This window comes from Pseudorasbora parva, chromosome 10, assembly GCF_024679245.1.
Source record: "Pseudorasbora parva isolate DD20220531a chromosome 10, ASM2467924v1, whole genome shotgun sequence".
Lineage (NCBI taxonomy): Eukaryota > Metazoa > Chordata > Actinopteri > Cypriniformes > Gobionidae > Pseudorasbora > Pseudorasbora parva.
This window is the reverse complement of record NC_090181.1, coordinates 39,585,521-39,611,492: the sequence shown is the minus strand read 5'-3', so window position 1 is coordinate 39,611,492 and position 25,972 is coordinate 39,585,521. Positions and strand designations below refer to the sequence as shown.

The 25,972-nt window shown below is 38.0% G+C and overlaps 1 protein-coding gene across 3 annotated transcripts in view; it reads left to right on the top strand.

Moving 5' to 3' along the window:
* sash1b (SAM and SH3 domain containing 1b) overlaps nt 1-25,972 on the top strand; it is a 151,343-nt gene that overhangs the window by 110,584 nt on the left and 14,787 nt on the right. The window contains exons 1-8 of one of the 3 annotated variants that reach the window (XM_067456107.1): nt 3,696-3,843; nt 16,221-16,349; nt 17,348-17,395; nt 17,553-17,602; nt 20,800-20,837; nt 21,945-22,031; nt 22,134-22,246; nt 22,395-22,496. In XM_067456107.1, coding sequence (XP_067312208.1) covers nt 3,715-3,843; nt 16,221-16,349; nt 17,348-17,395; nt 17,553-17,602; nt 20,800-20,837; nt 21,945-22,031; nt 22,134-22,246; nt 22,395-22,496 — 696 coding nt within the window. In that variant the 5' untranslated portion in view covers nt 3,696-3,714. Of the gene's footprint in view, nt 1-3,695; nt 3,844-11,967; nt 12,525-16,220; nt 16,350-17,347; nt 17,396-17,552; nt 17,603-20,799; nt 20,838-21,944; nt 22,032-22,133; nt 22,247-22,394; nt 22,497-25,972 lie in introns of those variants that run through there. The other 2 variants (XM_067456109.1, XM_067456106.1) reach the window with 2 other exon arrangements.

The window sequence follows — 25,972 nt, the reverse complement described above, 5'->3', positions numbered from 1 at the left end:
TATCAGCTTATTTTAATTTATCATAGAGCGACAATGTTGGCAGATCAGTATTATAGTTTATAGAATTAAATAAGACCTAATTCATTAATTTAATTTGTATATTTAGTTGAATAACTTCAATAACTTCAAAATTAACTTCAATCATAATTTTAGTGTCCCCAACTGAGCAAGCCAAGCCAAAGGCGACCGAAGGAACCAAAACTCCATCAGGGCCTTTATTCACCGTTACTATTTCTCTGAAAAACGATGATCGTGTTGGTAAATACTCTGTATATCCTTAAATTATTTTTTTACAACACTGGCAAACACAAGATCATTTGCACTAATTTTCTTCTTCTACTCCTTCCAGCGAGCGTCCAGTTGAGTTCTGTTGACAACTATGATCTGCTCAACATATGTCACTTACTCCTTTGCTCTGATTGGTTGTAGGTCTATCCAATTGAGAGCAGAGGCATTTTCTTTCCTGGTTCGGTTGAAACTCCCCCTAATATTCTGACTAGAAGCTATTTTAATAGAGGGTATGTGGCTTATTTAAGGTCAAAAATTGTCCAGAAACGGTTTTCCAGGTCCATTTACAACCCTATAAATTGTCCCTAGGATGTAATGCTCTGTTTTTGCCTTATTTGGAAGGGTCATGAATATTAATGTAGTGTTCTGTTCTGATTGGCTGTTTCACTGCACTGCTGCTCAATGACAGCTAACACAGCTATACCATCCGACATGGCAATGATTTGACAATGATAGCTTCTTAACTTTGAATCACAAACTAAACTGGGTAGCATGTAAATATGTTGTTTGTACAGTAACATTATAGTTTGACAGTAGAGTACTGATTTAAAAGCCGATTTATTTAGACAAATAAAGTAATGTAGAAGCCACTCAAAATAGTCAGTGTCATGTTTACTACTCACCCGCTGCAAAATAATCATACTTCAGTTTTCAAAAATGTATATTTATTTAACAAGTTGACTAGAACCCTTGTCAAATGACTATCATTCAAATTTTATGGTGAAGGTGACGTTAGCTACAAGGCTCATGTGAGCGATCTGTAAGAAACTAAACAGTAGTAAACAGTTAATTTCTGAGTTATGTGTGAATGATGAAATATAGGCTAATTTAGATTTCAATCCGTCAAAAGTCATCGACATATGTATTTACTGTTGTATTTTATGACAACACTGGCAGGAAATAATATTAACCTTTGTCATTTGACAAACTGTTGTGTGTGCTACTTGGAGTTTCCAATACTAGCATCTTGCGTTAGATCTAGACAATACAGGGGATATTATCGTAATGTTGTCTTATAAGAAACTTTCAATTTAATCCGAAATGGGTTCGACAGTCAAGAAGTGGATAAAATCACTACTTACTGCTTGGAGGAGTACGGTTGAAATCGGCCCTTTCTTCAGTATCAGACGCTGAGTGAATCCTGCTATATTGCCTCAGGTTACACAAACCGACATGCAGACATCTGTTTATTACCATTAATTAACATCATCTGTGGAAAGGCTATGAAAAGTCCTCACGTCCCCTGCACAGCCTGGAACATGACATTTATTTCCATGATCTGCCATTTTCGCTATCTTCGCATGACGCTTGCTTATCTGCTGAACTGATGATTCAGATGCGCAGATCCGCCTGACAATGAACACGGGCTGACATGCAAATGTTAGGGGCGTACATATTAAGGATCCCAGCGATTGCGTCACATGTGGCGTTATGTTGAAAATAGCTTGTTTTTCTGTGGTGTTTTTCACAAACAAGATTTACATATGAAGGAGGAGGCAATGGTGTTTGAGACTCACTGTATGTGATGTCCATGTACTGAACTCTTATTATTTAACCATGGCAAGGTTAATTCAATTTTTCATTCTAGGGCACCTTTAAGTTTTAAAGTAATAAAATATGTAAGATTTTTGCAATCCATTTTGCCTTTGAATATCTGTTTTCTGTTTGTCACACACAGAGTGCAGTTTCCTGAACTGCTGCAGTACAGTAAGTGAGTTCAGACTGCCAGTGACGCAGACAGACAGGCTCAGTTTCTCTGCCGGTGCACTGGTGCGCAAAAATGCCCTTTCTGGCACTTGCGCGCCTATGGCTGCACCCTCGGCCATGTGCCCGTGGTCCACAAATACACACAGACATGATGCAGACCCCCAACCGGCCATCTGCTCCAGACTGTAACATGCACTGCCACTGATCTAATGAGAGCCCACAGATAGACTCACAGCCTCACAGATCGATAGTTTGTGAATGCTATTGGAAACCGAACATGACACAACAAATGTATCACTCGTTATAACCAGTGAAGTTGTCTATACAGACCTACTGTACATTTAAAAAATCATGTATAAAATTACAGCACACATTTAATCAATGAGGTACGTGATTGGCACTGGTAATTTTAATGTGTACCATGATACTGAATAATCACCATATTCATATACCATGGTGTTTATGTTTTTTGTAGTTTTCATCAGTTATGCCTGATATTACGTTAGTGTGAGATATTTTTTGCTGTCTAGACAAAGCTCTTCTAATTCAGGGTGATGTCAAAGGCTTGCTGCCTGCTGCCATCTACAGGCGTTTAGTGCTCTGCATCTTTAAGGGAGTTTGGTCGATGAGTCTTTGAGCTTGATCAGGAGATACTTGGTTCCCTAATGGGTCAGTCCACAAAAACTGTCAAGAAATATGCTAGCTTAGTCTGTTTTATTTTTCTAAAGAAACATAAACCTGGAAATTATATTTTGCATAAAGAACATAAAGCCTGTTTTTCAAGTCATGCTCATTTCATTATATTATATTATATTATATTATATTATATTATATTATATTATATTATATTATATTATATTATATTATATTATATTATATTATATTATACTATATTATATTAATTATAAGTCATATTTTAATCTCAAATCTGGAAATGTTATTTTGCCTTAAGAAGATAAAGCCTATTTTTTTCATATTTATTAGTCATATATTGTATTATATTATAAAAAGCCAAAAAGAAAAAAAAACATATATTTTACTCAAAGAAGATTAAGCATATTTTGACAAGTCATAATATTATTATATTATGCAAGTCAAATTATATTGCATTTTTTATTGCTATTGCTGTACAATATTTTACAGTAATTATAGAATATGAATGGTCTTAATTATGTAAGGCTTCTGTTTCTAAATGAAAGGCTTCATTCATTCTTCATTCAAAATATAATTGTTTTTTCAACAAAACAAAAAAATTATAGTAATCTGTAAATTTGAAATCTGTAATTTCAGTGAAACCTGAAATTTATTTGTGAGGTTCACCCTTTTACACTTATACATAAACATATGAAGTTCTTTGTATCAAACTGTTTTGTTTTTTGTTTTTTTCGTCAAACACTGTCCCCTCCTGAATTAGATCGCCTCCTGTCAGCAGCATATAGGTCGTATCTTTTTACCCACACTGATAATAAGAGAGGTCTGTTCAGCTTTTGTCAGGGTAATCTTATCTGCTTCTGCCCCATCCGCCTCACAGACGCACATTTTAAAGCACATTGTTGGGAGTTTATTAAACGGCGGTGGCACTGTTTGCTTTGAGCGCAGCAGACTGTCCCACAGCGAGAGAGAGAGGGAGAGAGAGAGAGAGGGAGGGAGGGTTTCGCAGCTCCACCCTGCAGTATATTTCATGTCATTCGCTCCCACCGCTGGCCGGCTGCATGCGTGATGGATGTGCGGGGGTCAGTCCTCCGTTCAGAGCAGCGTGTGTATTGTTCTCCATTGTCCAAGGAAAGTTTCAGCAGTCAAACTGAGCTTACTGAACAGAGGAGCCGCATGTTAGACTGTAGACCAGTGGTGAGTGTGTCTTTTCAAAGGGTGTTTTATTTGTTCTCCAAGGGGAATGGACATATTCAAACTGCCACGGTGCTTTAAATGAATTCATAGTCTTGTGTGATGTCAATGCTTTTGAAGATCACCAGATGCTCTCTGTTCATATTCCTTCAACTTTCTGGTTAGTTTGTTTTAAGTTTTTAACACTGTTAATATTGTAAAATTAATTCAGCCTAAACATTTTAATCTTAGGACATTTTATAGATTATTTGGTAACACTTTATTTTACAGTGTCCTTGTCACATTATGTACTTAGCATGGTAACAGTAAATTATGCATAATTACGTGAAACTAACCCTTAACCAAACCCCAATCCAACCCTAACCTTATATTAAGTACATGTAGTTAAATGATTCACCCAAAAATAAAAATTCTATCATTTACTCACCCTCATGTTGTTTCAAACCTGTATGAGTTTCTTTCTTGAACACAAAATATGATATTTGGGAGAATGGTTGTGTCCAAGCAGAAAGAACAACCAATTGACTACCGGTAGGGGGAAATACAATGGTAGTCAATGGTTGCTCTCTCTGCTTTGTGACAAACATTCTTCAAAATGTCTTCTTTTGCATTCAGCAGAAGAAAGAAACTCATACAGGTTTGAAACAACTTGAGGGTGATTAAATGAGGGTGAGTTTTGGGTGAACTATCCCTTTAAATATTTAAATACACGCTAACAGTGACACCTTAAAATAAAGTGTAACCAATTGTTTTATAGATCATTTCAGCTTTAGATTGTTATCTAGGTGGTAATGTTTTGTAAGAGAAATGTAAGAATAAAGTTTGAAAACCAGGACTTTCTTGCATGGATTTGCATACTGAATTGTGAATTATCGTCTCAGACACATGTATGATGTTTAAAAGATGCTCCATCCTGACATTTACTCTATGGGGGAAAAACAGATGAAAAATAGATGTTCTGAGTGCATCAGCTAGCCCCTGTCAGTTCTGCTTCATCGGGAAGTTGAAGCTTTGGTTATTTTGCAGGAGATATTGTTGTTCATTCTGTCGTTGTTGCTCAGATGTGTCACAAAAGGAGAGTTGATATTTTGTATTTTGTAAATAAGAAGTTTGGAATCTTAACCTTTTAAAGTCAACACTTTTCCATTTTTCTCAATAGGCACTTTTTGAGATTTCTGTTTGGAAAAAGTGATGGATGAGAATGAATGAGAACAAAATACACATTTAAATAAATTAGAGAGATGGATGGATGGATGGATGGATGGATGGATGAATGGATGGATGGATGGATGGATGGGTGGGTGGGTGGGTGGGTGGATCGATGGATGGATCGATAGATAGATAGATGAGTGAATGAATGATATATATGCGTGAACAAGATGAAATGAAGGCTGTGTGTCGACCTCAATGCAGGAAGTGGCTGAGAAACAGACCGGGAACCGATCCGAGCATATGTATTTGATTAAAGAACTTCTTTGGCGTAAATGTTTCGGCACGTTCATGGCCCCCGCAGGCAGGGCGAGAGAAACCCAGAAACTTACACACACACACACACACACACACACACACACACACACACACACACACACACACACACACACACACACCAGCTGCAGAACATACTCATCATTTATAAACTTTTTAAGACTTTTTTCCTCCACGTTTTGAGTGGGTTAATCAATGACAGTGATGCAGCTGAAATGTATCCTTGAGAATTCCTGCTTGTGTCATTTCCTGTTTCCCAGTGCCAGAACGTGTGTCCCCGCTGCTTCATGGAGTGTGTGTGTGTGTGTGTGTGTGTGTGTGTGTGTGTGTGTGTGTGTGTGTGTGTGTGTGTGTGTGTGTGTGTGTGTGTGTGTGTGTGTGTGTGTGTGTGTGTGTGTGTGTGTGTGTGTGTGTGTGTGTATGCAGATGTAAGTTTAGGTTTATATTTGGTGACGAGACCCTGCTGTTTATGTCAGGATCTCTGTTTTCCTTCAAAATTAGTCCAAGGAGGAAAAGAGTGAGTTTTAGCTGAGCATTTTGGACACACACATTTGCAAATGGATTTTTGCCTCGTCTTTTTTTATTTTAATTTTTTTTTAATAAGAAATTTTACTCACAAAATTTGCAGCCATAAAGCTTTTAAGTAGTTTTAAGTAGTATCCAGGGCATTGCTATGCAGTTGCTAGGATGTTTGTTGTGGTTTCTAAGTTGTGTGTTTTCTCACTGAAAGTCAACGTGTGTGTGTGTGTGTGTGTGTGTGTGTGTGTGTGTGTGTGTGTGTGTGTGTGTGTGTGTATGCAGATGTAAGTTTAGGTTTATATTTGGTGACGAGACCCTGCTGTTTATGTCAGGATCTCTGTTTTCCTTCAAAATTAGTCCAAGGAGGAAAAGAGTGAGTTTTAGCTGAGCATTTTGGACACACACATTTGCAAATGGATTTTTGCCTCGTCTTTTTTTATTTTAATTTTTTTTTAATAAGAAATTTTACTCACAAAATTTGCAGCCATAAAGCTTTTAAGTAGTTTTAAGTAGTATCCAGGGCATTGCTATGCAGTTGCTAGGATGTTTGTTGTGGTTTCTAAGTTGTGTGTTTTCTCACTGAAAGTCAACGTGTGTGTGTGTGTGTGTGTGTGTGTGTGTGTGTGTGTGTGTGTGTGTGTGTGTGTGTGTGTGTGTGTGTGTGTGTGTGTGTGTGTGTGCGCGCCCTTGTTTATATTACGTTGTGGGAACCAAATGTCCCCATAAGGATAGTAAAATCTGAGATCACCTACATTGTGAGGACCAGCCAGCGGTCCCCACTTTTCAAAAGGCTCATAAATCACACAGGATGAGTTTTTTTCAGAAAGTAAAAATGCAGAATGTTTCCTATGATGGGTAGGTTTAGGGGCAGGGGCAGTGTGTCCAGTTAAGTGTAAAAATCTAGTTCAGATTATTAAACTAGTTCTCTATATAAAACCTTAAACACTCTAAAGAATGCTGGGTTAAAAAACAACTCAAGTTGGTTGAAAATGGACAAACCCAGAAATTGGGTTGTGTCAATGGTTTCATTCACTGTGGGTTCAAACTACCCAATTTTTGGGTTTGTCCATTTTCAACCAAACTTGAGTTGTTTTTAACCCAGCATATTTTAGATTGAAGGGTAAGTACACCAAACATTTTACATTCTGTCATTCATTTCTCACCCTCATGTCATTCCAAACCCGTATCTTGGGAAAACAGATGAATATATTTTTGCTGAAATCCGAGTGCTTTCTGTCCCTCCATTGAGTCATTGACAGCTACAACTACCACTTTGAACTTGATATTTGTCAACGGAAATTGATTGGATGGTTGTGGCTTGCTATTGGTCGATCTCTTGTGAGTGACAAGTTGTCCCGCCCTCAGGCCAGTGAACGCAAGAGATGTCACAGGGAGGGAAAGTTATTTTAATGGAAGACTTCAGGGGAACGGGAACATGATTATTTTTTTTAATGATTTTAAATGAATTACTAATGTGCATTAGATATAGCATAATTTGCATTTTTCATCATAACATTTGAAAAAGCATATAATACCTGTAATAATTGGTAAAGTAATCAATCAGCTGATGTATCTTCATGTAGGGCCTGTATGAAGTGTAATCGGTGCAACAGACACATTCCCTCAGAGATATGGTCTCCCTGGAGCTGTTGAAAACTAATTGAGGTGAACGTGGCGTGACCCTCGGCTACCCGTACAGTCCTCCAGTCAGATAACCCGGGGAATCAGAGCCATTATAGCTGGTGTAATCCCCCCTCACCCTCATTCATCATGCCCAGGGTTCCCCGTTTAATGAGGAGGTGCAGTCGACGCCTCCGCTGGAGGGGAGGGGGACAGAGCGGCCCGTCCTCAGAGAGCAGAAGATAAACGAGCTGCTGCTCGTCCCGACACATGCTGAGACCCCTGAGCCGCTGATATGTTCTCATTTTGTCCTGGGTGATGTGACACCTCATTTAAAACCCTTTTAACCACAGTAGAATGTCATGCTCCTGTCCCAGTGGTGGCCTGAGATGTTTAATATAATGTCTGAATTAATTATTTGCACTGGCTGCTGCGTTTATGCTCAGATTTGCATTTATATTATGTAGAAGGTAATACTTAACATTTCTTCTCTGTGATTTACATAATCCTAATAGTGGATTATATGATTTTTTTAGAGTGAATCTCAAAAACAAAAAAAAACATCAAGAACATTTACACCATAATCAAAAGAAATGTACATATATTCTGTCTGCTTATATGATCATTTTTTTAATATGTGATTTGTGATTTATTTTTTATGACAGTTGAGCATATTTTCTCCCCAAATTACCAAAAGGAGCAAGAAGTTAAAGTAAATATTAGAACCTCATGACAAGTGCAATTGAGAATAATGAATGAAGGATGATATTTTTAAATATATTTTAGTATGAAACATGAACTGGACATGTCTATAAGGTTTGTGAGAGTTTTCTCTTTAATAGTTTATCATTTAATTCTGTGCATAATTCATATGGTGTTGTGACCAATACGTTATCTTCATGCACATGTGGCTTCAGTGTATGAATACATCATAGCTCATTTTTATAGCTTGAAAATGACTGTTTGCATGCAATGAAAAGGCCGCACATAGGAGACAGTGGACAGATCATGTGATTGGACCATAATAAAGTGTTGATCACAGGCCGGCTGTGTTGGGCAGCTCAGATCGGCCCGTCACAGAGCTTTTCTCTTTAGCATCGCTGCCTTTCTTAACTGATGAAAAGTAGCCAGATTTCGTGCAGCTTTGACTGGAGGGCATGTCACTTAACAAATGAATGGTTCTCTCTTCGAGGACAGTCGAGCTAGTCACAGAGAGCGCGACCACGAGACCCCTGTGCCTCTCGCGGTGGAGGAATGTGCATGTTTTCAGCCCAATGAAGGAAGCGTCTCACGAGTATAAGAATCTATTCTGTGCCTCAGATCTGCTCTGCATTCGTCGATATCAAATTACAGCATTTTCTTGAAGACGACACTGCATTTGAGCCATTTTTAGTAAATTACAGTTTAACTTTCTAACCCAAGACATGCTTGATTATTTGAAGAGATCTCCCATGTTTTTTTCCATTATTTTTCGGAGGACTGTGAGGAAAGAAACACAAACAGTGGGTCAGAGCTGGTCACGCTACTTTTAGACTCTGTCTGTGAGAATAGAGAGAGAGCATAAACCACAGTATAACTATAACTGACCAGAATGAGTGTGTCAAACTGGTCAGTGCTAAACACACTAGTTATGGAATATATACAAACCTGATTACTAAAACAGTTGGGACACTGTACAAATTTTGAACAGAATGCAATAATGTGGAAGTTTCAAATTTCATTATTTTATTCAAAATACAACATAGATGACATATCAAATGTTTAAACTTTTAAAGAAAAAATAAGTTTATAATTTAAAATTTCATCGCATCAACACATCTCAAAAAAGTTGGGACAAGGCCATGTTTACCGATGTGTGGCATCCCCTCTTCTTTTTATAACAGTCTGCAAACGTCCGGGACTGAGGAGACAAGTTGCTCAAGTTTAGGAATAGGAATGTTGTCCCATTCTTGTCTAATACAGGCTTTTAGTTGCTCAACTGTCTTAGGTCTTCTTTGTCGCATCTTCCTCTTTATGATGCACCAAATGTTTTCTATGGGTGAAAGATCTGGACTGCAGGCTGGCCATTTCAGTACCCGGATCCTTCTTCTACACAGCCATGATGCTGTGATTGATGCAGTATGTGGTCTGCCATTGTCATGTTGGAAAATGCAAGGTCTTCCCTGAAAAAGACGACGTCTGGATGGGAGCATATGTTATTCTAGGACTTGTATATATCTTTCATGGTGATGGTGCCTTTCCAGGTACTGCTTTCCATGCCACATGCACTCATGCAGCCCCATACCATCAGAGATGTTGCTTTTGAACTGAGCGCTGATAACAACTTGGGTTGTCCTTGTCCTCTTTAGTCTGGTTGACATGGCGTCCGAGTTTTCAACAAAACATTTTTTTTTCAATTTGATTCGTCTGACCACAGAACAGTTTTTCACTTTGCCACAGTCCATTTTAAATGAGCCTTGGCCTAGAGAAAACATCTGCGCTTCTGAATCATGTTTAGATATGGTGTATTTTTTGACCTGTAGAGTTTTAGCCATCAACAGCGAATGGCACGGTGGATTGTGTTCACCGACAATGTTTTCTGGAAGTGTTCCTGAGCCCATGTTGTGATGTCCATTACAGTAGCATTGCTGTATGTGATGCAGTGCCGTCTAAAGGCCTGAAGATCGCAGGCATCCAGTATGGTTTTCTGCCCTTGACCCTTACACACAGAGATTGTTCCAGATCCTCTGAATCTTTGGATGATATTTTGCACTGTATATGATGATAACTTCAAACTCCTTTCTGATATTGCTCCACTATTTTTTGCTGCAGCATTGGAGGAATTAGTGATCTTCTGCCCATCTTGACTTTCTTTTTATACCCAATCATGTTGCCAATTGACCTAATAAGTTGCAAATTGGTCCTCCAGCTGTTCCTTATATGTACTTTTCCGGCCTCTTATTGCTACTTATCACAACTTTTTTGAAATCCAAAATGAGTTAATATTTGGCATGACATTTCAAAATCTTTCACTTTCAACATTTGATATGTTATTTATATTCTATTTAGCCTGACATGGTCATACTCAATTCTAGTCTGAATAGGAGTCTGATACTGCTTCATTGGGCTGTGATTATTGGAGTGTTTCAACCGAATCAGGAAAGACCTCAGTTGGATAAACTACAACCAATCAGAGCAACAGAGTAAATTATGTATGTTGAGCGACGAATAGTAGAGGGAAGTTTGGATCAGTTTACGTACTCGGATCTTTGAATCTCCTACAGCAAAATGATTCATTAGTCATTTTGTTAATTTCAGCAGAATATAATTCAAATGTCACATGTTAAATTCCCCAACACATCTAGTACTTATGCAAGCATTGATCACATATGGAAAAAAATCTATAAGCTAATGCAGCCAAGGCCAAACTTTAAGAAATGATTCATTAATTGCTCAGCTGGGTCTTCAGGCTATGCTGTCTGTTAGAATCCGAATCTGAGTCATTCTTTCTTTTGTCACTTCACATTTAATCACATCTCTTCCCTATAAAGATAAGTAACGTTACACCTCTCCTGTCTTTGAGTCCGAGTCATTAGTTTCATCATCAGTGTCTGATCTGGCCCGTGGCAGCTGCAATACACAAGTCCCGAAAACAGAATTGATTCACCTCTCAAATCTTCGGGAGTCTTTCGTTCTCACAGCCCATCAATTCTAAAAAGGGTCATAATGAATGTATGTGCTCTATCGATTTGGATAAATGTTTTATCCGTTTAGAAAACATGCTCATACACTACGATGGAAACAATGAAGGAATAAATTCCTCTGTTCCTCTGAATAAATTCCTCTTTGCGTGATGGGACGGCATAACTGGACCGATCTTGTTGTACAGCATCTGAAACGCTGTTTTGGTTGTTCTGAAATGCTTGAACAAAGTCTGTTGTCAAACTGGTTCAGTATAATCACCTCCCAGAATTAAAAAAACATTTGTGTTTTATGCAATATTTCATAAGTTAAATTGGCAACTTTGGATTGCTTCTAAGTTATTATAAATCTTATAAGTGCATTGCTTTGCTTTTGCATTCTGAGTGATGCAATGTGATTAAAATCAAGTGGAAAATCAATTTTCTGATCACTGCTGGACTCTAGGATCTAAGCTACTGTAAAGTGTTTGTCCAATAAGTAGCTCATTAGCTCATTATTAATAAGTATGAACAGTAATAATAGTGATGGTAATTAAGGACTTCATTAAATACTGACAGACATTAACAGATAGATCTACTCATCAGTTGAACTATCATCCATATATCTTACTGAGCTTGAGGTGTTTGTTTTTATAATGAATTTCCTTGTTTATGTCCTGGAAGGCAGTCTGGGTGTTGAATGGACATCTCTGAGGGCTCATTGATGTGTGTAAATCTGAGCCAAGTCAGTCTTTGGAAGTGTCACTTCCTCCAGCACAGCGCTGCTCAGTCTGTGGAATATTAATCACCCTCAATAAGCTGCTCAGTGTCTGTGAACGTCGGCCATAAACGCGCAGGTGCATTTGACTCGGACAGACTGTGATCCCGCTGGATTCAGGGGTTTGACTCATACAGGAGACCATCAGTAGAACGGTTAAAGGTTTTTCTAAAAGAACTCGACAAATAAGTGCGTCTCGTTTCTCAGCTTCGTTCCATTTAGTTTGTTTACAAGTTTCTTTGGCTGCTTTAAGTGATGTAACTAAATATCGCCGTGGTGGCTCTCATGCTGTTTGACTCCAGTTGGCTGTGATTTGTTTGTTGGACTGCCGGAGAGTTAAAGCCAGAAGACTGTCCAGATGTGTGCATTTCACTTCAATAATTTACCCATGAGTGCTGCATTATGTTTTTTTTCCCCCCATCTGAAGACAGGATGAACAACGTTTGGCTCTTGCCTTCTCAATTTCTGTAAGGGTATTCTTTTAAAACTCAGTTTTATTTTTGAAGCAGTAGATAATATTTTTGACTATGGATAATGAAACAAAAACTGATCAAGAAATGTGTGGGGATTTGAGCATGCCTGACAGTTTTTCATATGTATGGGCAGACCTGATGAATATCTTGGTAAGTTTGTGCAACTATTTTATTTATTTATTTGTTTGTTTGTTTGTTTGTTTGTTTGTTTGTTTGTTTATTGTATAAAATATATTATTTATTTCGAATACTATAACAATAATAAGAATGTAATATAATATTAAATATATAGTATTTAATTGTAATAATACTAGTGATTAAATATTGATTGATAATTACTATTATTAACATTATGTGAATGGTTACTGTCTATATATTATTAGTCCTCTTTTGCATCCTGTCTTCAGTATTTTTTTTATTTTTTTTATAAATACTACAATACATATGATTCACATATTAATATAATAATAATAATGATATGTAGTACAAGTAGTAATAATAATAATAATAATAATAATAATAATAATAATTGCATATTTATATAATATTTAATTAATAATGTTAACATTATGTGAATGATTAGCGTGCTTCCTGTCTTCAACATTTATTTTATTTTATGAATTATATTAATTAAGTAAATATATATATATATTATAATCGTTCATTGTTCAATAATAATAATTACATTTAATAATAATATTTATTTAATATTTATCTAATGTGTAATATTTATTAATATTTAATTATTAGTATTATTGTGTGACTGTTAGTAAGTCTAAATATGTCCTCTTTAACAGGCATCCTGTCTTCAGCATATACGTTTTATAAATATTTGCACAGTGAAAGTACTGTATGGATTGAGTTTACATGCAATGTCATATTTGATGTTGTTATATTATTTTTTGTTATGCCTGGGGAGATGTTTCTTAATATTTTATGTCAACTCACTTGAATATGAAAATACATGGTAGCCTTTTAAATGTCATTGTTTTAATGTCAAGCGTGTTTTGTCTGTGACGTGGGTCATTTCACACTGAGAGCTTTTGTATTAGAAGTATGTTATTTAAAATAAGTTCTTTATATACACATACCCCTGCATCCCAAAACTTTCCCATCATCACTAAAGTACATTGTGCGCTAGGCTTATATGGGTGACATATTGGACTAAAACTTCCGTGAGCCAAAAATATTTGAGGGAAATTTTTAGGAGATGATCTTGCAGATCTTAAGAGGATGCTTTGACCTCAGAGTCTCTTGAGTTTACATGAGAGGGCACGTCTCTGTGTGTCATACAATACCAGGAAGACATGCTGAGGGAAAGTTTCTTCTGACCGTGAATATTGATTTTGTGCTTCTCCTTTCATGGATCGGTGGATCTCAGAGGAGGTCGACCAGGGGGTTTCTGCATTAGGATGGAGGCCAGAAGGATATTGACTGTAATCAGACATGAAGTGTCTTACTCAAGGGCACAGTGCTGATAGTTTATAAGGAAACCCTTTGCATGATTTGCTTTTTATTGACCAATATAACATAGCCACCTCCATAGCGGTGATTAAGGGTGTGTTCACACTTGTAGTTTGGCTCTGTTGGTTCTTCTAGTCTGGACCCAAAAGAAGAAAACGACACATTTAGTTCTGGTTCGCTTGGCATTCACGCTGTCATTTTTAAGACCGAACCTTTAAATACAACCCCAAGCCCCCCTAAAAAAACTTGCCAAACATCCAAACCAGTGCTGTGTGCTGTGTGCTGGGCTGAATGTGCCTGTAGTGTGTGTGTTCATATGATTGAATTTTGACCAGCTGTGAACTCACATTGAGCTTATAAAACGTGCAAAGGAGTGAAAACAGCATCAGGAACGTTAAGGAATCCGTCAAGTCCCTTCGAGCCGCCCTCGATGCACACTTTATTGGAGCTCACAGGCTCAATGAGCAAGACCAGGTGTGCTTGAGCATTTTGGACCTGTCCCAAATGGCACACTTCATGTGCACTTTCAGTCTTGTGGACCTGCAATGGCCGCTGCATGCGCGGCCTGTTAAGTCCACCAGACCGTAGGGTGTCCCATTCGTCATTTAAGCTTTAAGAAGGGTGCTCGTGAGCCCTCTTTGCGGCTGCTATGCGCCCTCGATGCACACTTCAGCTGAGCCCGCAAGTTTGTGAGCTACGCAGAGGACTTCTGCCCGGCAGTCAAAGCGGCATTACCTCGTGAAAGTGCGGACTCAGAGGAAGACCGTGAGGGTTTAGTGTGCCATTTGGGACAGGGCTTTTGTCCTTTTTAGGTTCACATCTTGTGACATCACGTCCTGTTTTTGGTTCGTTTAGATGTCTTTCGACTGTTGCGTTCATATTTCAGTCGAACCGCACTAGAGCGGACAGAGACCCATCACGGTCAGTTTCAGTGCCGGAAAGGGTTGGGTATCATTTGGGTTTTTTACAGTACCAGTGCCAAAGCGATACTTTTAAAATGGTACCTCTGCCTTGAACCAATACTTGGTAACCAATACTTTTTTTTTTTTAAATAGCCATGAAACAATGGTGGATGACATTTAAAGAACTGCTTTTTATTTAAAAAAATTAAATAAAAATAAAATCTTCAAATTGAGCAATTCATTAAAGGGTAAATTCACCCAAAAATGAAATTGATGTCATTAATGACTCACCCTAATGCCGTTCCACACCCGTAAGACCTCCGTTCATCATCGGAACACAGTTTAAGATATTTTAATAAAAACATCATCAAAGTAGTCCATATGTGACATCAATTGGTTAATTAGAATCTCTTGAAGCATCGAATATACATTTCGGTCCAAAAATATTAAAAACTAAGACTTTATTCAGCATTGTCTTCTCTTCCGTGTTCCTCAAATAAAGATTCAAAAGGCCATGAATCAATGAATCAATCAATGATTCGGATCGCCAATGTCACGTGATTTCAGCAGTTTGGATCGCGTGTCAAACTGGCAAACTGCTGAAATCATGTTTTTGATATTTTTGGACCAAAATGTATATAACAAATCGCCTTATTATTTCTATGGCGACGTGTCATGCTTCTCATGTGACACACGCCAGCCACAATAGTGCTGTATGACAGATATATCACTTTTATTATTATTTTTTTTTTAATTCAAATTATTCGCAAACTATGTCATGATATTCTGATTTTCAAATATGTGTAAGTGAACGTTTTGTCGTTTAACACCCTTTACAATGATCATGTTAGTTGATCTATAATGTGTGATGTTAGTTTGTGCCGCAATTCAGAGAATCAAATCTGTTGGATTTACGTCACGTAAATGTATCCACGCCTCACGAAATACATGAAAGTAATTGATACAAGTGATTCAAGAAAGTAATACATGAACAGGGAGAAAAATAGACTAAACTATATAGTTAACTATATAATGTTTATCTGATATAAATAAGGCACATAGTTAAATTCTAACTAAAAGTGATGTGCCAAGCGCTGAGCATGTCTGTCTCTGGCTTGACGCCAGCCAAAGCGCAAATGCACGTTTGAATTGAAGGGCACCGAATGAGGCACCGAAATCTGAGTTCTGATTCGGTCTGGTACAAACTGGTTTTATAGGTATTCGTTACCCAACCCTGGGTTTGGATGGCAGCGTTCACACTCATTCACATGAACTGCACTAACAGAGCAATCGCACCAGGGTTCGTTTTAATCGTGCCCAGTGTGAAAGCAGTTTTCAAAGGCACAAAGCTGCTCTTTTCAGTGTTGTTTGGTCTGAGAACTGGATTTCCGTCACAGTTTTGCGATTATTATAAAGGCAGTTTTTTCCTCACTGCTGTTTTCAAACGGCAAATAATAAGTGCATTTGTTGTGTGTTGTAGGATGGCTCTCTGGCTAACATTGAGGACCTGGCCCAAGAGTACTCCGAGTATTACAGCACGTCTTACAGTGAGGTGTGCGACAGAATGGAGGAGTTACGCAAACGCAGAGTGGCTCAAGAAGCAGAGACGGTAAAACACTCACATGAGCTTATAAGGACATATTGTACACTTCTGAATCAGTTATTTTTTCAATAAAGTCCACCTACATTACCGTTCAAAGTTTGAGGTTTTGGTCAAATGTTTTCTTATGCTCACTAAAACTCTTATTATGATTACATTTTATTAGTACTTTTTAAAATAACTGTTTTCTATTTTAATATATTATAAATGAAATGTATTACTGATGCAAAGCTGAATTGTTCAGCATCATTACTCCAGTCTTCAGTGTTATCATTCTCATATGCTGATTTGATGCTCCAGAATCACTTCTTATTATTAAAAATATTGTAAACAGTTGTGCTGCTTAATATTTGTAGAAGCCATGATACATTTTGTTTTTCTTTTCAGAATTCTTTGACAAATAGAAAGTTCAAAATAACAGCATTTATTTGAGATTGAAACATTTTGTAACTTTATAACTGCCTTAAAGGGATAGTTTACAAAAATGAAAATTCTGTCACATTTTCCTCACCTCTATTCATTTCTTTGTTCTGCTGAAAACAAAGGAAGAATTTTGGAAGAATGTTTGTAACCAAGCAGATCTCAGAATCCATTGACTACCACAGTGGGGGGAAAAAGTAACATTCTTCCAAATATCTTCCTTTGTGTTCAGCAGAACAAAGAAATTCATGTTTGGGACAACTTGAGGGTGAGTAAATGATAACTCCCTTTAATTATCCCTTTAATGTCACTTGATCAATTGTGCATCCTTGTTGAATAAGTATACTTATATATCTTCTTTTTTATATATAAATCTCACTGACTCCAAACTTTTGAACAATTGTGTAGCATTTCAAAAGATCAAGAAAATCCAGAGTTGCCTCCTGTTATTAAATAAATCAAATGTATTGCTTCACAATGAAAATGATGGTGAGATGTGTCATTTGTTTCAGTAAGATAATGTTATCAGAGAATGAAGGAATGAGCCGAGCGTTTTGTTTAACTTGCTGCATGACTTTGTTTCTCAGGCAAAGGCTGAATCAACAACATCCCTTCAGCTGCGGTTGGAGATCCAGGTGGGTGGATTAATCACAGAATGACCCGTCCAGGAACTTGTGCTTTCATGGGAAAGGCTCTAATAGTGTCATCTTTACTCTTTGTTCAAACACTTTTATGCTATTTCAGTCTGTATTTGCTATTACAAGTCTAAAACGTCTTCATTTTCCCTCCCAGGAGTCATTGGGGCTGTCTAGCGCTGTGTCCACACCTGAGGTAGAGAGAAGGTACGTCACATATTGTTGCATTTTGACTCATCCAGTCTTTGCAAACGGTGCTTCTTTCAAGAACATGATTAAGGGACTTTCTAGTTGCTAATATTTAAGATTCAATAACGAGAAATGATATGAGATATTCTGAGTTCCTGGATGTACTTGAATAAGACCCCTCAGCCCTGAGAGTTACTCAACAATGAAACTCATCCGGCTATCAGGACACTGAAGATGATGCATGTATTTCCTCTTGACCCCTTTTTTCCTCATTTCTTTTTTTCCTTCCTGTCATTGTCCACCGGATGAGATATAATCTGAAACGCCACCATCAGCATGTTAACACACGTAATGCACGAGTCAATTTAGTTATTTTTGTTTCATTTTTCACAATATGAACTACATTAGTAAAACAAAACTTGTGGCTCTAAACTCTGATTGGATGAGCCACAGTCAAAATGATTGTGAAATAAACCGATGATCTACACAAGAACACATGGGACAATGATTTTGACATAATTAAAAGGATTTTAAAACTTACCTAAGTAATCCATAGTAAATAGCAAAGAAATTCACCAAGTAATATTTTTATTATGCTTATGGAGTTCAGAACCCTTGTTATGAGCAACACCCGTGGCCGTTAAGTGAACTGCAGCCTGCAACACTTTCTCTTTTATTCATTGCATGTGTCATTGAATGAAAGGGAGTGGTTCACGCTGCGTAACCATCACTTCCTTTGGATTTTCCCTGTGAAACTGGCCGAGTCTTTCATATAAGAATTTGTCTACAGGCTTTTATAGACAAGCTACAATAGAAAGCTGTGGAAGATCTAGTTTTTGTACATTTTTTAAGAATCCGTTCACACACTGGCTATACAAAAAGCAAATAATACATTAAAAATAAATACAAGTTGTACATGTATAATAATAGCCAACAATGAGCATTAGCCATACTTATACCGAGTTTGGAGTCAGGGTCCATTAAAGGTGCACTATGTAACTTTTCGGTCCACTAGAGATCGCCTGTTCAAAACAAAGGCGTAGTTTGATGACGCTAAGTTTGAGCGCTAAGTTTTGATACTGAGCATGCGTGTGTAATTGAACGGAGCGGTTCTCGGATCAGCAGTACAGAATCGAAAACCGTTTCTGTCGGACACATTCGATACTGAGAACCGATGAGCATGCGTGTTATTTGTTCAGATGAGTTTTAAGTGTATAAAACGTTTCACGTTTGGAAACATCATAACAAAGCTGTCTTATCACTGTATTATTTTAAAGTTTGGAAACAATGGATTGTAAAACGGTCAAATTAAACATTTATTTGTTTTATCAATAATGCATGATATTTTCAGGAACAGCTTTTTTCTTATTTAATTTCTAAGTCGATACACATTTTAAAATGTAATCAAAAGAGTAGGTTTGATATAGACTTATTCAGCTTGCAGCAGTTCGCAGCTCAGCACCCTATGCTCAGCATACACACACACACACTGATACAGCGGTTCTCGAGTCAGATCGACCGGGTTGCAACAGTTCTCGGATCACCAGTACAGAACGAGAACCGTTTCTATCGGACACGTTCGATCTTTCGGACATGTTCGATTCTGAGAACCGGTGAGCTGAGATATTGAGCATGCGTGATAGCGTCGTAACCGAACTGTTTCTCTCGGACTGGGACAGCTGATGCTGATATGAGCACGGGTAAACTGAGGATTTGTGTAAGTATGTCAATGTAAGATTATTTAATCCGTGTAAGACATCAGTGTTTGCACGACAGTGGCTGTATTGAGTGCTGTTGCAAAACATAAATGAAAAATGTATCCAAGATGATGATGATATCAATAATAATTATTACTATACTAAGCTTTGATTAGAAATACTTTATATGGATGTGTTTGAATGTATTTTCATCCGCTGGGATGATAGAAATGACGTCATTACGTAAAGACGTAAAAAAAACGGTGAACGCAGAAAAGAACCGAACTTCCCATCACTAATTGAAGCGCAAGATAAGGCTCACGAGCAGCAGGACTTTTATTATGCCATAGTCATCTGTGCCATTTCCTTACGATTTACAAATAGTTTGATACATTTGGGATATTGTAAGAACTCCACTGAACAAAATATATAACACTGGAATAGGGTTTTTGGATATTTTACTGAAAAAAATGTACAAAGTGCACCTTTAACTTGATCACAAGTGACATAAAAGACATTTATAATGCTACAAAAGATTTCAGATTCAACAAAAATATGAAGCAGCACAACAGTTTTCACCATTGATAATACTAAGAAATGTTTCTTGATCATCAAATCCTCATATCAGAATGATTTCTGAAGGATCATGTGACACTGAAGACGAAAATGCTGCTTTAATCACTGGAATAAATTACATTTAAAAATGTATTCAAATAGAAAAACGTAATAATAAAAATAAAATAATAATAATAATACAATGTAATAATATTTCACAATGTTACTTTTTTTTACTGTATTTCTGATCAAATAAATGCAGCCTTGGTGAGCTTAAGAGACTTATTTCAAAGACATTTTTAAAAAAAATCTTACTGATTTCAAATTTTTGAACCCTACTGTAAACTCATGCTATCTGTTTTATAATATTTAATGCAAATTAATTGTATAATGCTGTGCTGTAGACAGCTGATAGTTTAACAAATTAACAATGCAACTCGGTGAAAGAATTATTTTTAATATCAATGTGTGTTACTATAAATTGCTGTAATGAACATGCAGGGGTGAGACACATTTGTTGGCAGTTTTGAACGTATCTTTGACTGTCCTCACACGGCTAAACGTTTGCAGTGCTTCTGAGAGCTCAGGTACATGCTAAATTCAGCAGCACGTGTCAGCTGAGAGAAAGACAAATAAAGAGAGGGACAGGAATTTACAAGCCATGTGAGCGCTCTGTCGCTCTAAAAACCCCTCCGGAGCGTGAAAAAGCCTCCATTGTTGCTGTGAGGTGTGGTGTGCCGGCCGACAGCAGCATGTGTCTTTATTCGCTCTGACAGACGGCCGAGTCTAATCCATCGCCCCACAGGCAGCATGGACACCAGTAAGGACTGACAGATTACTACAAATGAATGGATAGGGGTTGAAAATGAAGAAAATAATGTGGGAGAGCAGGTGAGATGGGACACAGCGTGATGATGTTTCGATTTTGCTGGAGTTCATGCATGTTTGTACTTTTGCTTACAGGCAATCAATGAACAAGTCCAGCTCTGAAGACGGATCCGGTCAGTACCACATTTTGTGTTTGATTGATTGATTGATGTCAAAAAACTAGTAAAACCAGGGTTCCCACAGTCAGGGAAAATCTGGGATTATCAAGGATTTTTAACATTTGAAAAAGTCAAGAGTGAGTCTACATTTTTGCTCTGCTCTGAAACATTTAATCGGTGTTATTTTGTAAATGCCCTATTCAATTATGGTAACACTTTATTTCACAGTGTCTCTGTTACACACTTGACATGAGTTACAGTAAATTTTGCAACACTACATGGAACTAACCATAAATCACCCTAATCTTAGCCATAACCCTATAGTATATGTTGTTAATTAAAATGGTTACACTTTGTTTTAAGGTGTCAGTATTACAGTGTCATTATACATGTGTAATAATAAAAACTACATGTACTTACTATAGGGTTAGGATTAGGATATGGTTAAGGTTAGTTGTGTAATTATGCACAATTTATATTAATTACTTTAGTAACTACATGTAACGTGTAACAAGGACACTGTAAATTAGTGTTACAATTAATCATACTTAGTACTTAAATATATTATTACACTGTAACAAGGGTTACACTTTATTTTGCAGTGTCATTGTTACAGTGTAGTTATATATTTAAGCACTGAGTAATATTTAATAAGTAAATAACTTACTATATGGGTTTGGGTTGAAAACACCAGGCAGCCGCCCCGCGGCTGACATGCAACAGAAACGCCACGCTCACACCACGCTTGCAGTGTGTCTCCGGCCTTAGGGTTTTATTGAGGGTTAGTTACATGTAATTATGGATAATTTATTGTTATTACTATGGTAAGTATATGTTACATACTTAACAAGGACGCTGTAAAATAAAGTGTTAGAAAATAAAACGAAACCATTTTTTTAATGGAAATTCATTGGTCATAAAGTGTGGGAACCCTGCGAAATACACTGGTAAGTGTAATGTTTGGACATGCCTACTCATTCTTATTAGGACTATTTTCTACCTCCTGCATCCTGGAATGGTTTTAAACACTATCATGTTTTACTCTTGTGTCCAATTTTTTAACTCATATGTTCTTGAATCATGCCGTTAAAGCATAATTGAGTTTAAAACTTTGTCTTAAAGCAGGGAGATGGGACCGAAAGAAAAACAAATCATTCTGGCAAAACTTCCGCAAGACACAGAAAGGAAGCATTCGAGCGCTACCGAAAGGTTCTTTACCCATTTCTAGTCACAATTTCATTAGATCTTCATATCTGAACATTACATCTAGGTATTACATTACTTTAAATGACGTTGACCTCTGGTCTACAGGGGAGGATCCTGGTTTTGTGGCCAGTGAGATCACGATGAGTGATGAAGAACGCATCCAGCTGATGATGATGGTGAAGGAGAAGATGATCACAGTGGAGGAAGCCTTGGCTCGGGTATGAAACGGTTCCCGACCCATTTTGCTTCCATAATATGATGCTTTCACAAGATAACAGAATGCTTAATAAAACCGTGCAGGATGGTACTTGAATTTTCTCCCAGAAACATTCGCTGACATGCATTTTACTGCACTTTTCCCCTCAGCTGAAGGAGTACGAAACTCAGAACAAGCAGTCCAACAGCGTGGACACGACCAATTGGACCGACGCACCCACTCCTTCCATGACTGAATCCTCCTACTGTAATGTAAGTTTCCCAGTCACCTTCTGCGTTTGCTAATGAGAAGTTCTCGCAGGTGAGATATAAAGCCACCCGCGTTCTCCATAGGCACATGCGATCTGTGGAGTAAATATCCATCAGCCGTGTGCCACATCCTTGTTTGTTGTGATGAACTTGTTTATTGGCAGATCTTCTGTCTATAGACACTCACAGCAGGGTTTTCACCCGCTATCTGTGGGATTTGTCACCCCTCAATCCCCCCATCATGTCCTAGATGTGAACCACGGCCCCTCTGGGCCTCCAGGCGGGGTCCTATTCATCCACTTAATGCTGTAACCCCCCATTGTGCATTTTTGTCTGGTTGAATGCAGGGCTGCTCTCTCTTCAGCGGCCCACAGCTCTTTTGTGCAGGGATTGTGTGATTAAGGCACTTGGATACAGAAGCAATTCCACCAATTCCACTGGACATAGCCACTGTTTACCATGTTGTGCATTCTGTAAAAATTAATTTGGGGCTTTTGAATTTTAGTTGTTGTGTTTGCCTAAGACAAGGATCACTATTCGTCACTGTCAGGTGGAAACCTCATATAGTTATTGCCAAAAGTTTTGGTAGGTCTGCCTTTACATGCACATAAACTTAAATGACATCTCATTCCTAATCCGTAGAGTTTAATATGGAGTTGGCCCACCTTTTGCAGCTATAACACCTTTATCTGGAAAGGCTTTCCACCAAATGGGAATTTTTTTTATGGGAATTTTTGACCATTCTTCTAGAAGTGCATTTGTGAGGTCAGGCACTGATGTTGGACGAGAAGGCCTGGCTCTCAGTCTCCGTCTAATTCATCCCAAAGGTGATCTATCGGGTTGAGGTCAGGACTCTGTGCAGGCCAGTCAAGTTCCTTCACACCAAACTCACCCATGTCTTTATGGACCTTGCTTTGTGCACTGGTGTGCAGTCATGCTGGAACAGAAAAGGGTCATCCCCAATAAAGTTGGGAGCATGAAATCCAAAATATCCTGGTATGTTGAAGCATTAAGAGTTCCTTTCACTGGAACTAAGGGGCTAAGCCCCAACCCCTAAAAAACAACCCCACACCATAATCCCTCCTCCAACAAACTCCACCAGACATAGACATGTCAATCAGATTGCCAGACAGAGAAGCGTGATTCGTCATTCCTGAGAAAGTCTCCACTGCTCTAGAGTCCAGAGGCAGCTTGCTTAACCATTGCACTAAGGCTTTGATGAGCTGCTCGGTCGTGGAAACCCATTCCATCTGAAGGCCACACAAAGTTTGGAGGTTTGTAGCTACTGACTTTGCAGAAAGTTGGCGACTTCTACACACCGTACGCCTCAGCATGCGCTGACCCCGCTCTGTGATTTTTGGCTGAGTTGCTGTTGTTCCCAACTGCTTCCACTTTGTTATAATACTTCTAACAGTTGATCGTGGAATATTTAATAGTGAGGAAATTTTACAAATTTACTTATTGCGCAGGTGGCAACCTATGACTGTACCACGCTTGAATTCACTGAGCTCCTGAGAGCGACCCATTCTTCACAAATGTTTGTCGAAGCGTCTGCATGATTTCATACACCTGTGGCCAAGGGATTGAAACACCTGGATTCAATTATTTGGAGGGTGTCCCAATACTTTTGGCAATATAGTGTATATCCAAAAATTGAACTTTTTTGTAAATGGAAAACACACTGTATTTTTTACATTGTCAAAGTTGATATTGTGGCTTTATAGAAGGTCAGACACTTGACCAGCAAAAGAGAATTTAGGACGTACGTGTTTTGTCCATCATTAGAACGGCTGCATGTGAGACGTGTTACGTTTTTATCAACTTATGGGTTATAAAGTTTACGGTAGCTATGTGGGAGCTCAGTTTTTTTTCTGTCATTTGTCATTTGGTCTCGTGTAAATAAAGACGAAGTGCTAGCACAGGCTATTTAAGGCAGTATACTGTAGACTACTTGCACTGAGCTTCATGATGCACGTCTGTTTTGACTAGTACTAGCTAGTTTATTTCCGTTATGTATATTTTCAATGTGCTGTATCTGAGTTGACTAAACTCCACAAGTAGTAACCGAGAATACTGTCTAACACTTGATGACTGCTCTGTCAAGCCCTCGTCGTCAGTGAGGAACCTGGGTGTGATCTTTGATACCAATCTTTCATTTGAAAGCCACGTTTCTAGCATCTGTAAAACCGCATTCTATCATCTTAAAAATATATCTAAATTACGGCACATGCTTTCAATGCAAAATGCTGAACAGTTAGTACATGCGTTCATGAGCTCAAGGCTAGATTATTGTAATGCTCTACTGGGTGGTTGCCCTGCTCGCTTAATAAACAAACTCCAGCTGGTCCAAAATGCAGCAGCTAGAGTTCTTACTAGAACCAAGAAGTATGATCATATTAGTCCAGTTCTGTCAACATTGCACTGGCTCCCTATTAAACATCGCATACATTTTAAAATCTTGCTTATTACTTACAAAGCACTAAATAGTTTAGCTCCCCGGTACTTAAGCAAGCTTTTAACACATTATACTCCATCACGTCTATTGCGGTCTCAAAACTCTGGCCAGTTGATAATACCTAGAATATCTAAATCAACTGCAGGCGGTCGATCTTTTTCCTATTTAGCTCCTAAACTCTGGAATAGTCTTCCTAGCATTGTTCGGGAAGCAGACACACTCTGTCAGTTTAAATCTAGACTAAAAACACACCTCTTTACTATGGCATACACATAGGACATTTTTACCTTTCATTATTCAGATCAATTGACTGATTGTTAGGCTGCATTAACTAGGTCAGCCGGAACCGGGAACACTTCCCATAACACCTGATGTACTCGTTACATCATAAAAAGAGTAGCATCTACGCTAATGTTAGTCTCTCTGTTTATCCCGAGGTTTATCCCGGATCTGGGCCCTGTCCGGATCGGATGGTGGACCTGCCTGGACATGACCAACGCATCCTGGAGTGTCTGCTGAGCCGTGTCAAATGGTGTCTCCTCCGAATTTTCCTCACTGGCACGACATGCTCAAAACCCGTCTTCGGCGCTATAATTCCGATCTTTCTTGTATTCATATTCTTGTGTAATCGACGCCCATCCTAAATAAATCCGTCTCTTCCGTGATACCATGAAATTTTTAATATACGATCTAATATGATTTCTGACCTGTAAGGTTGCCAGAATAATAATCTTACATGGTGTGTTAATAGGCCAGAGGAGAACTGGCACCCCGACTGAGTCTGGTTTCTCCCAAGGTTTATTTTTCTCCATCATGCCCTGATGGAGTTTTGTTTTCTTGCCACTGTCGCCTTTGGCTTGGCTTGCTCAGTTGGGGACACTAAAATTATGATCTAAGTTATTCAACTTATTATACAAATAAAATGAATGAATTAGGTCTTATTTAATTCTATAAACTATAATACTGATCTGCCAACATTGTCGCTCTATGATAAATGAAAATAAGCTGATAACATCACTGTTTT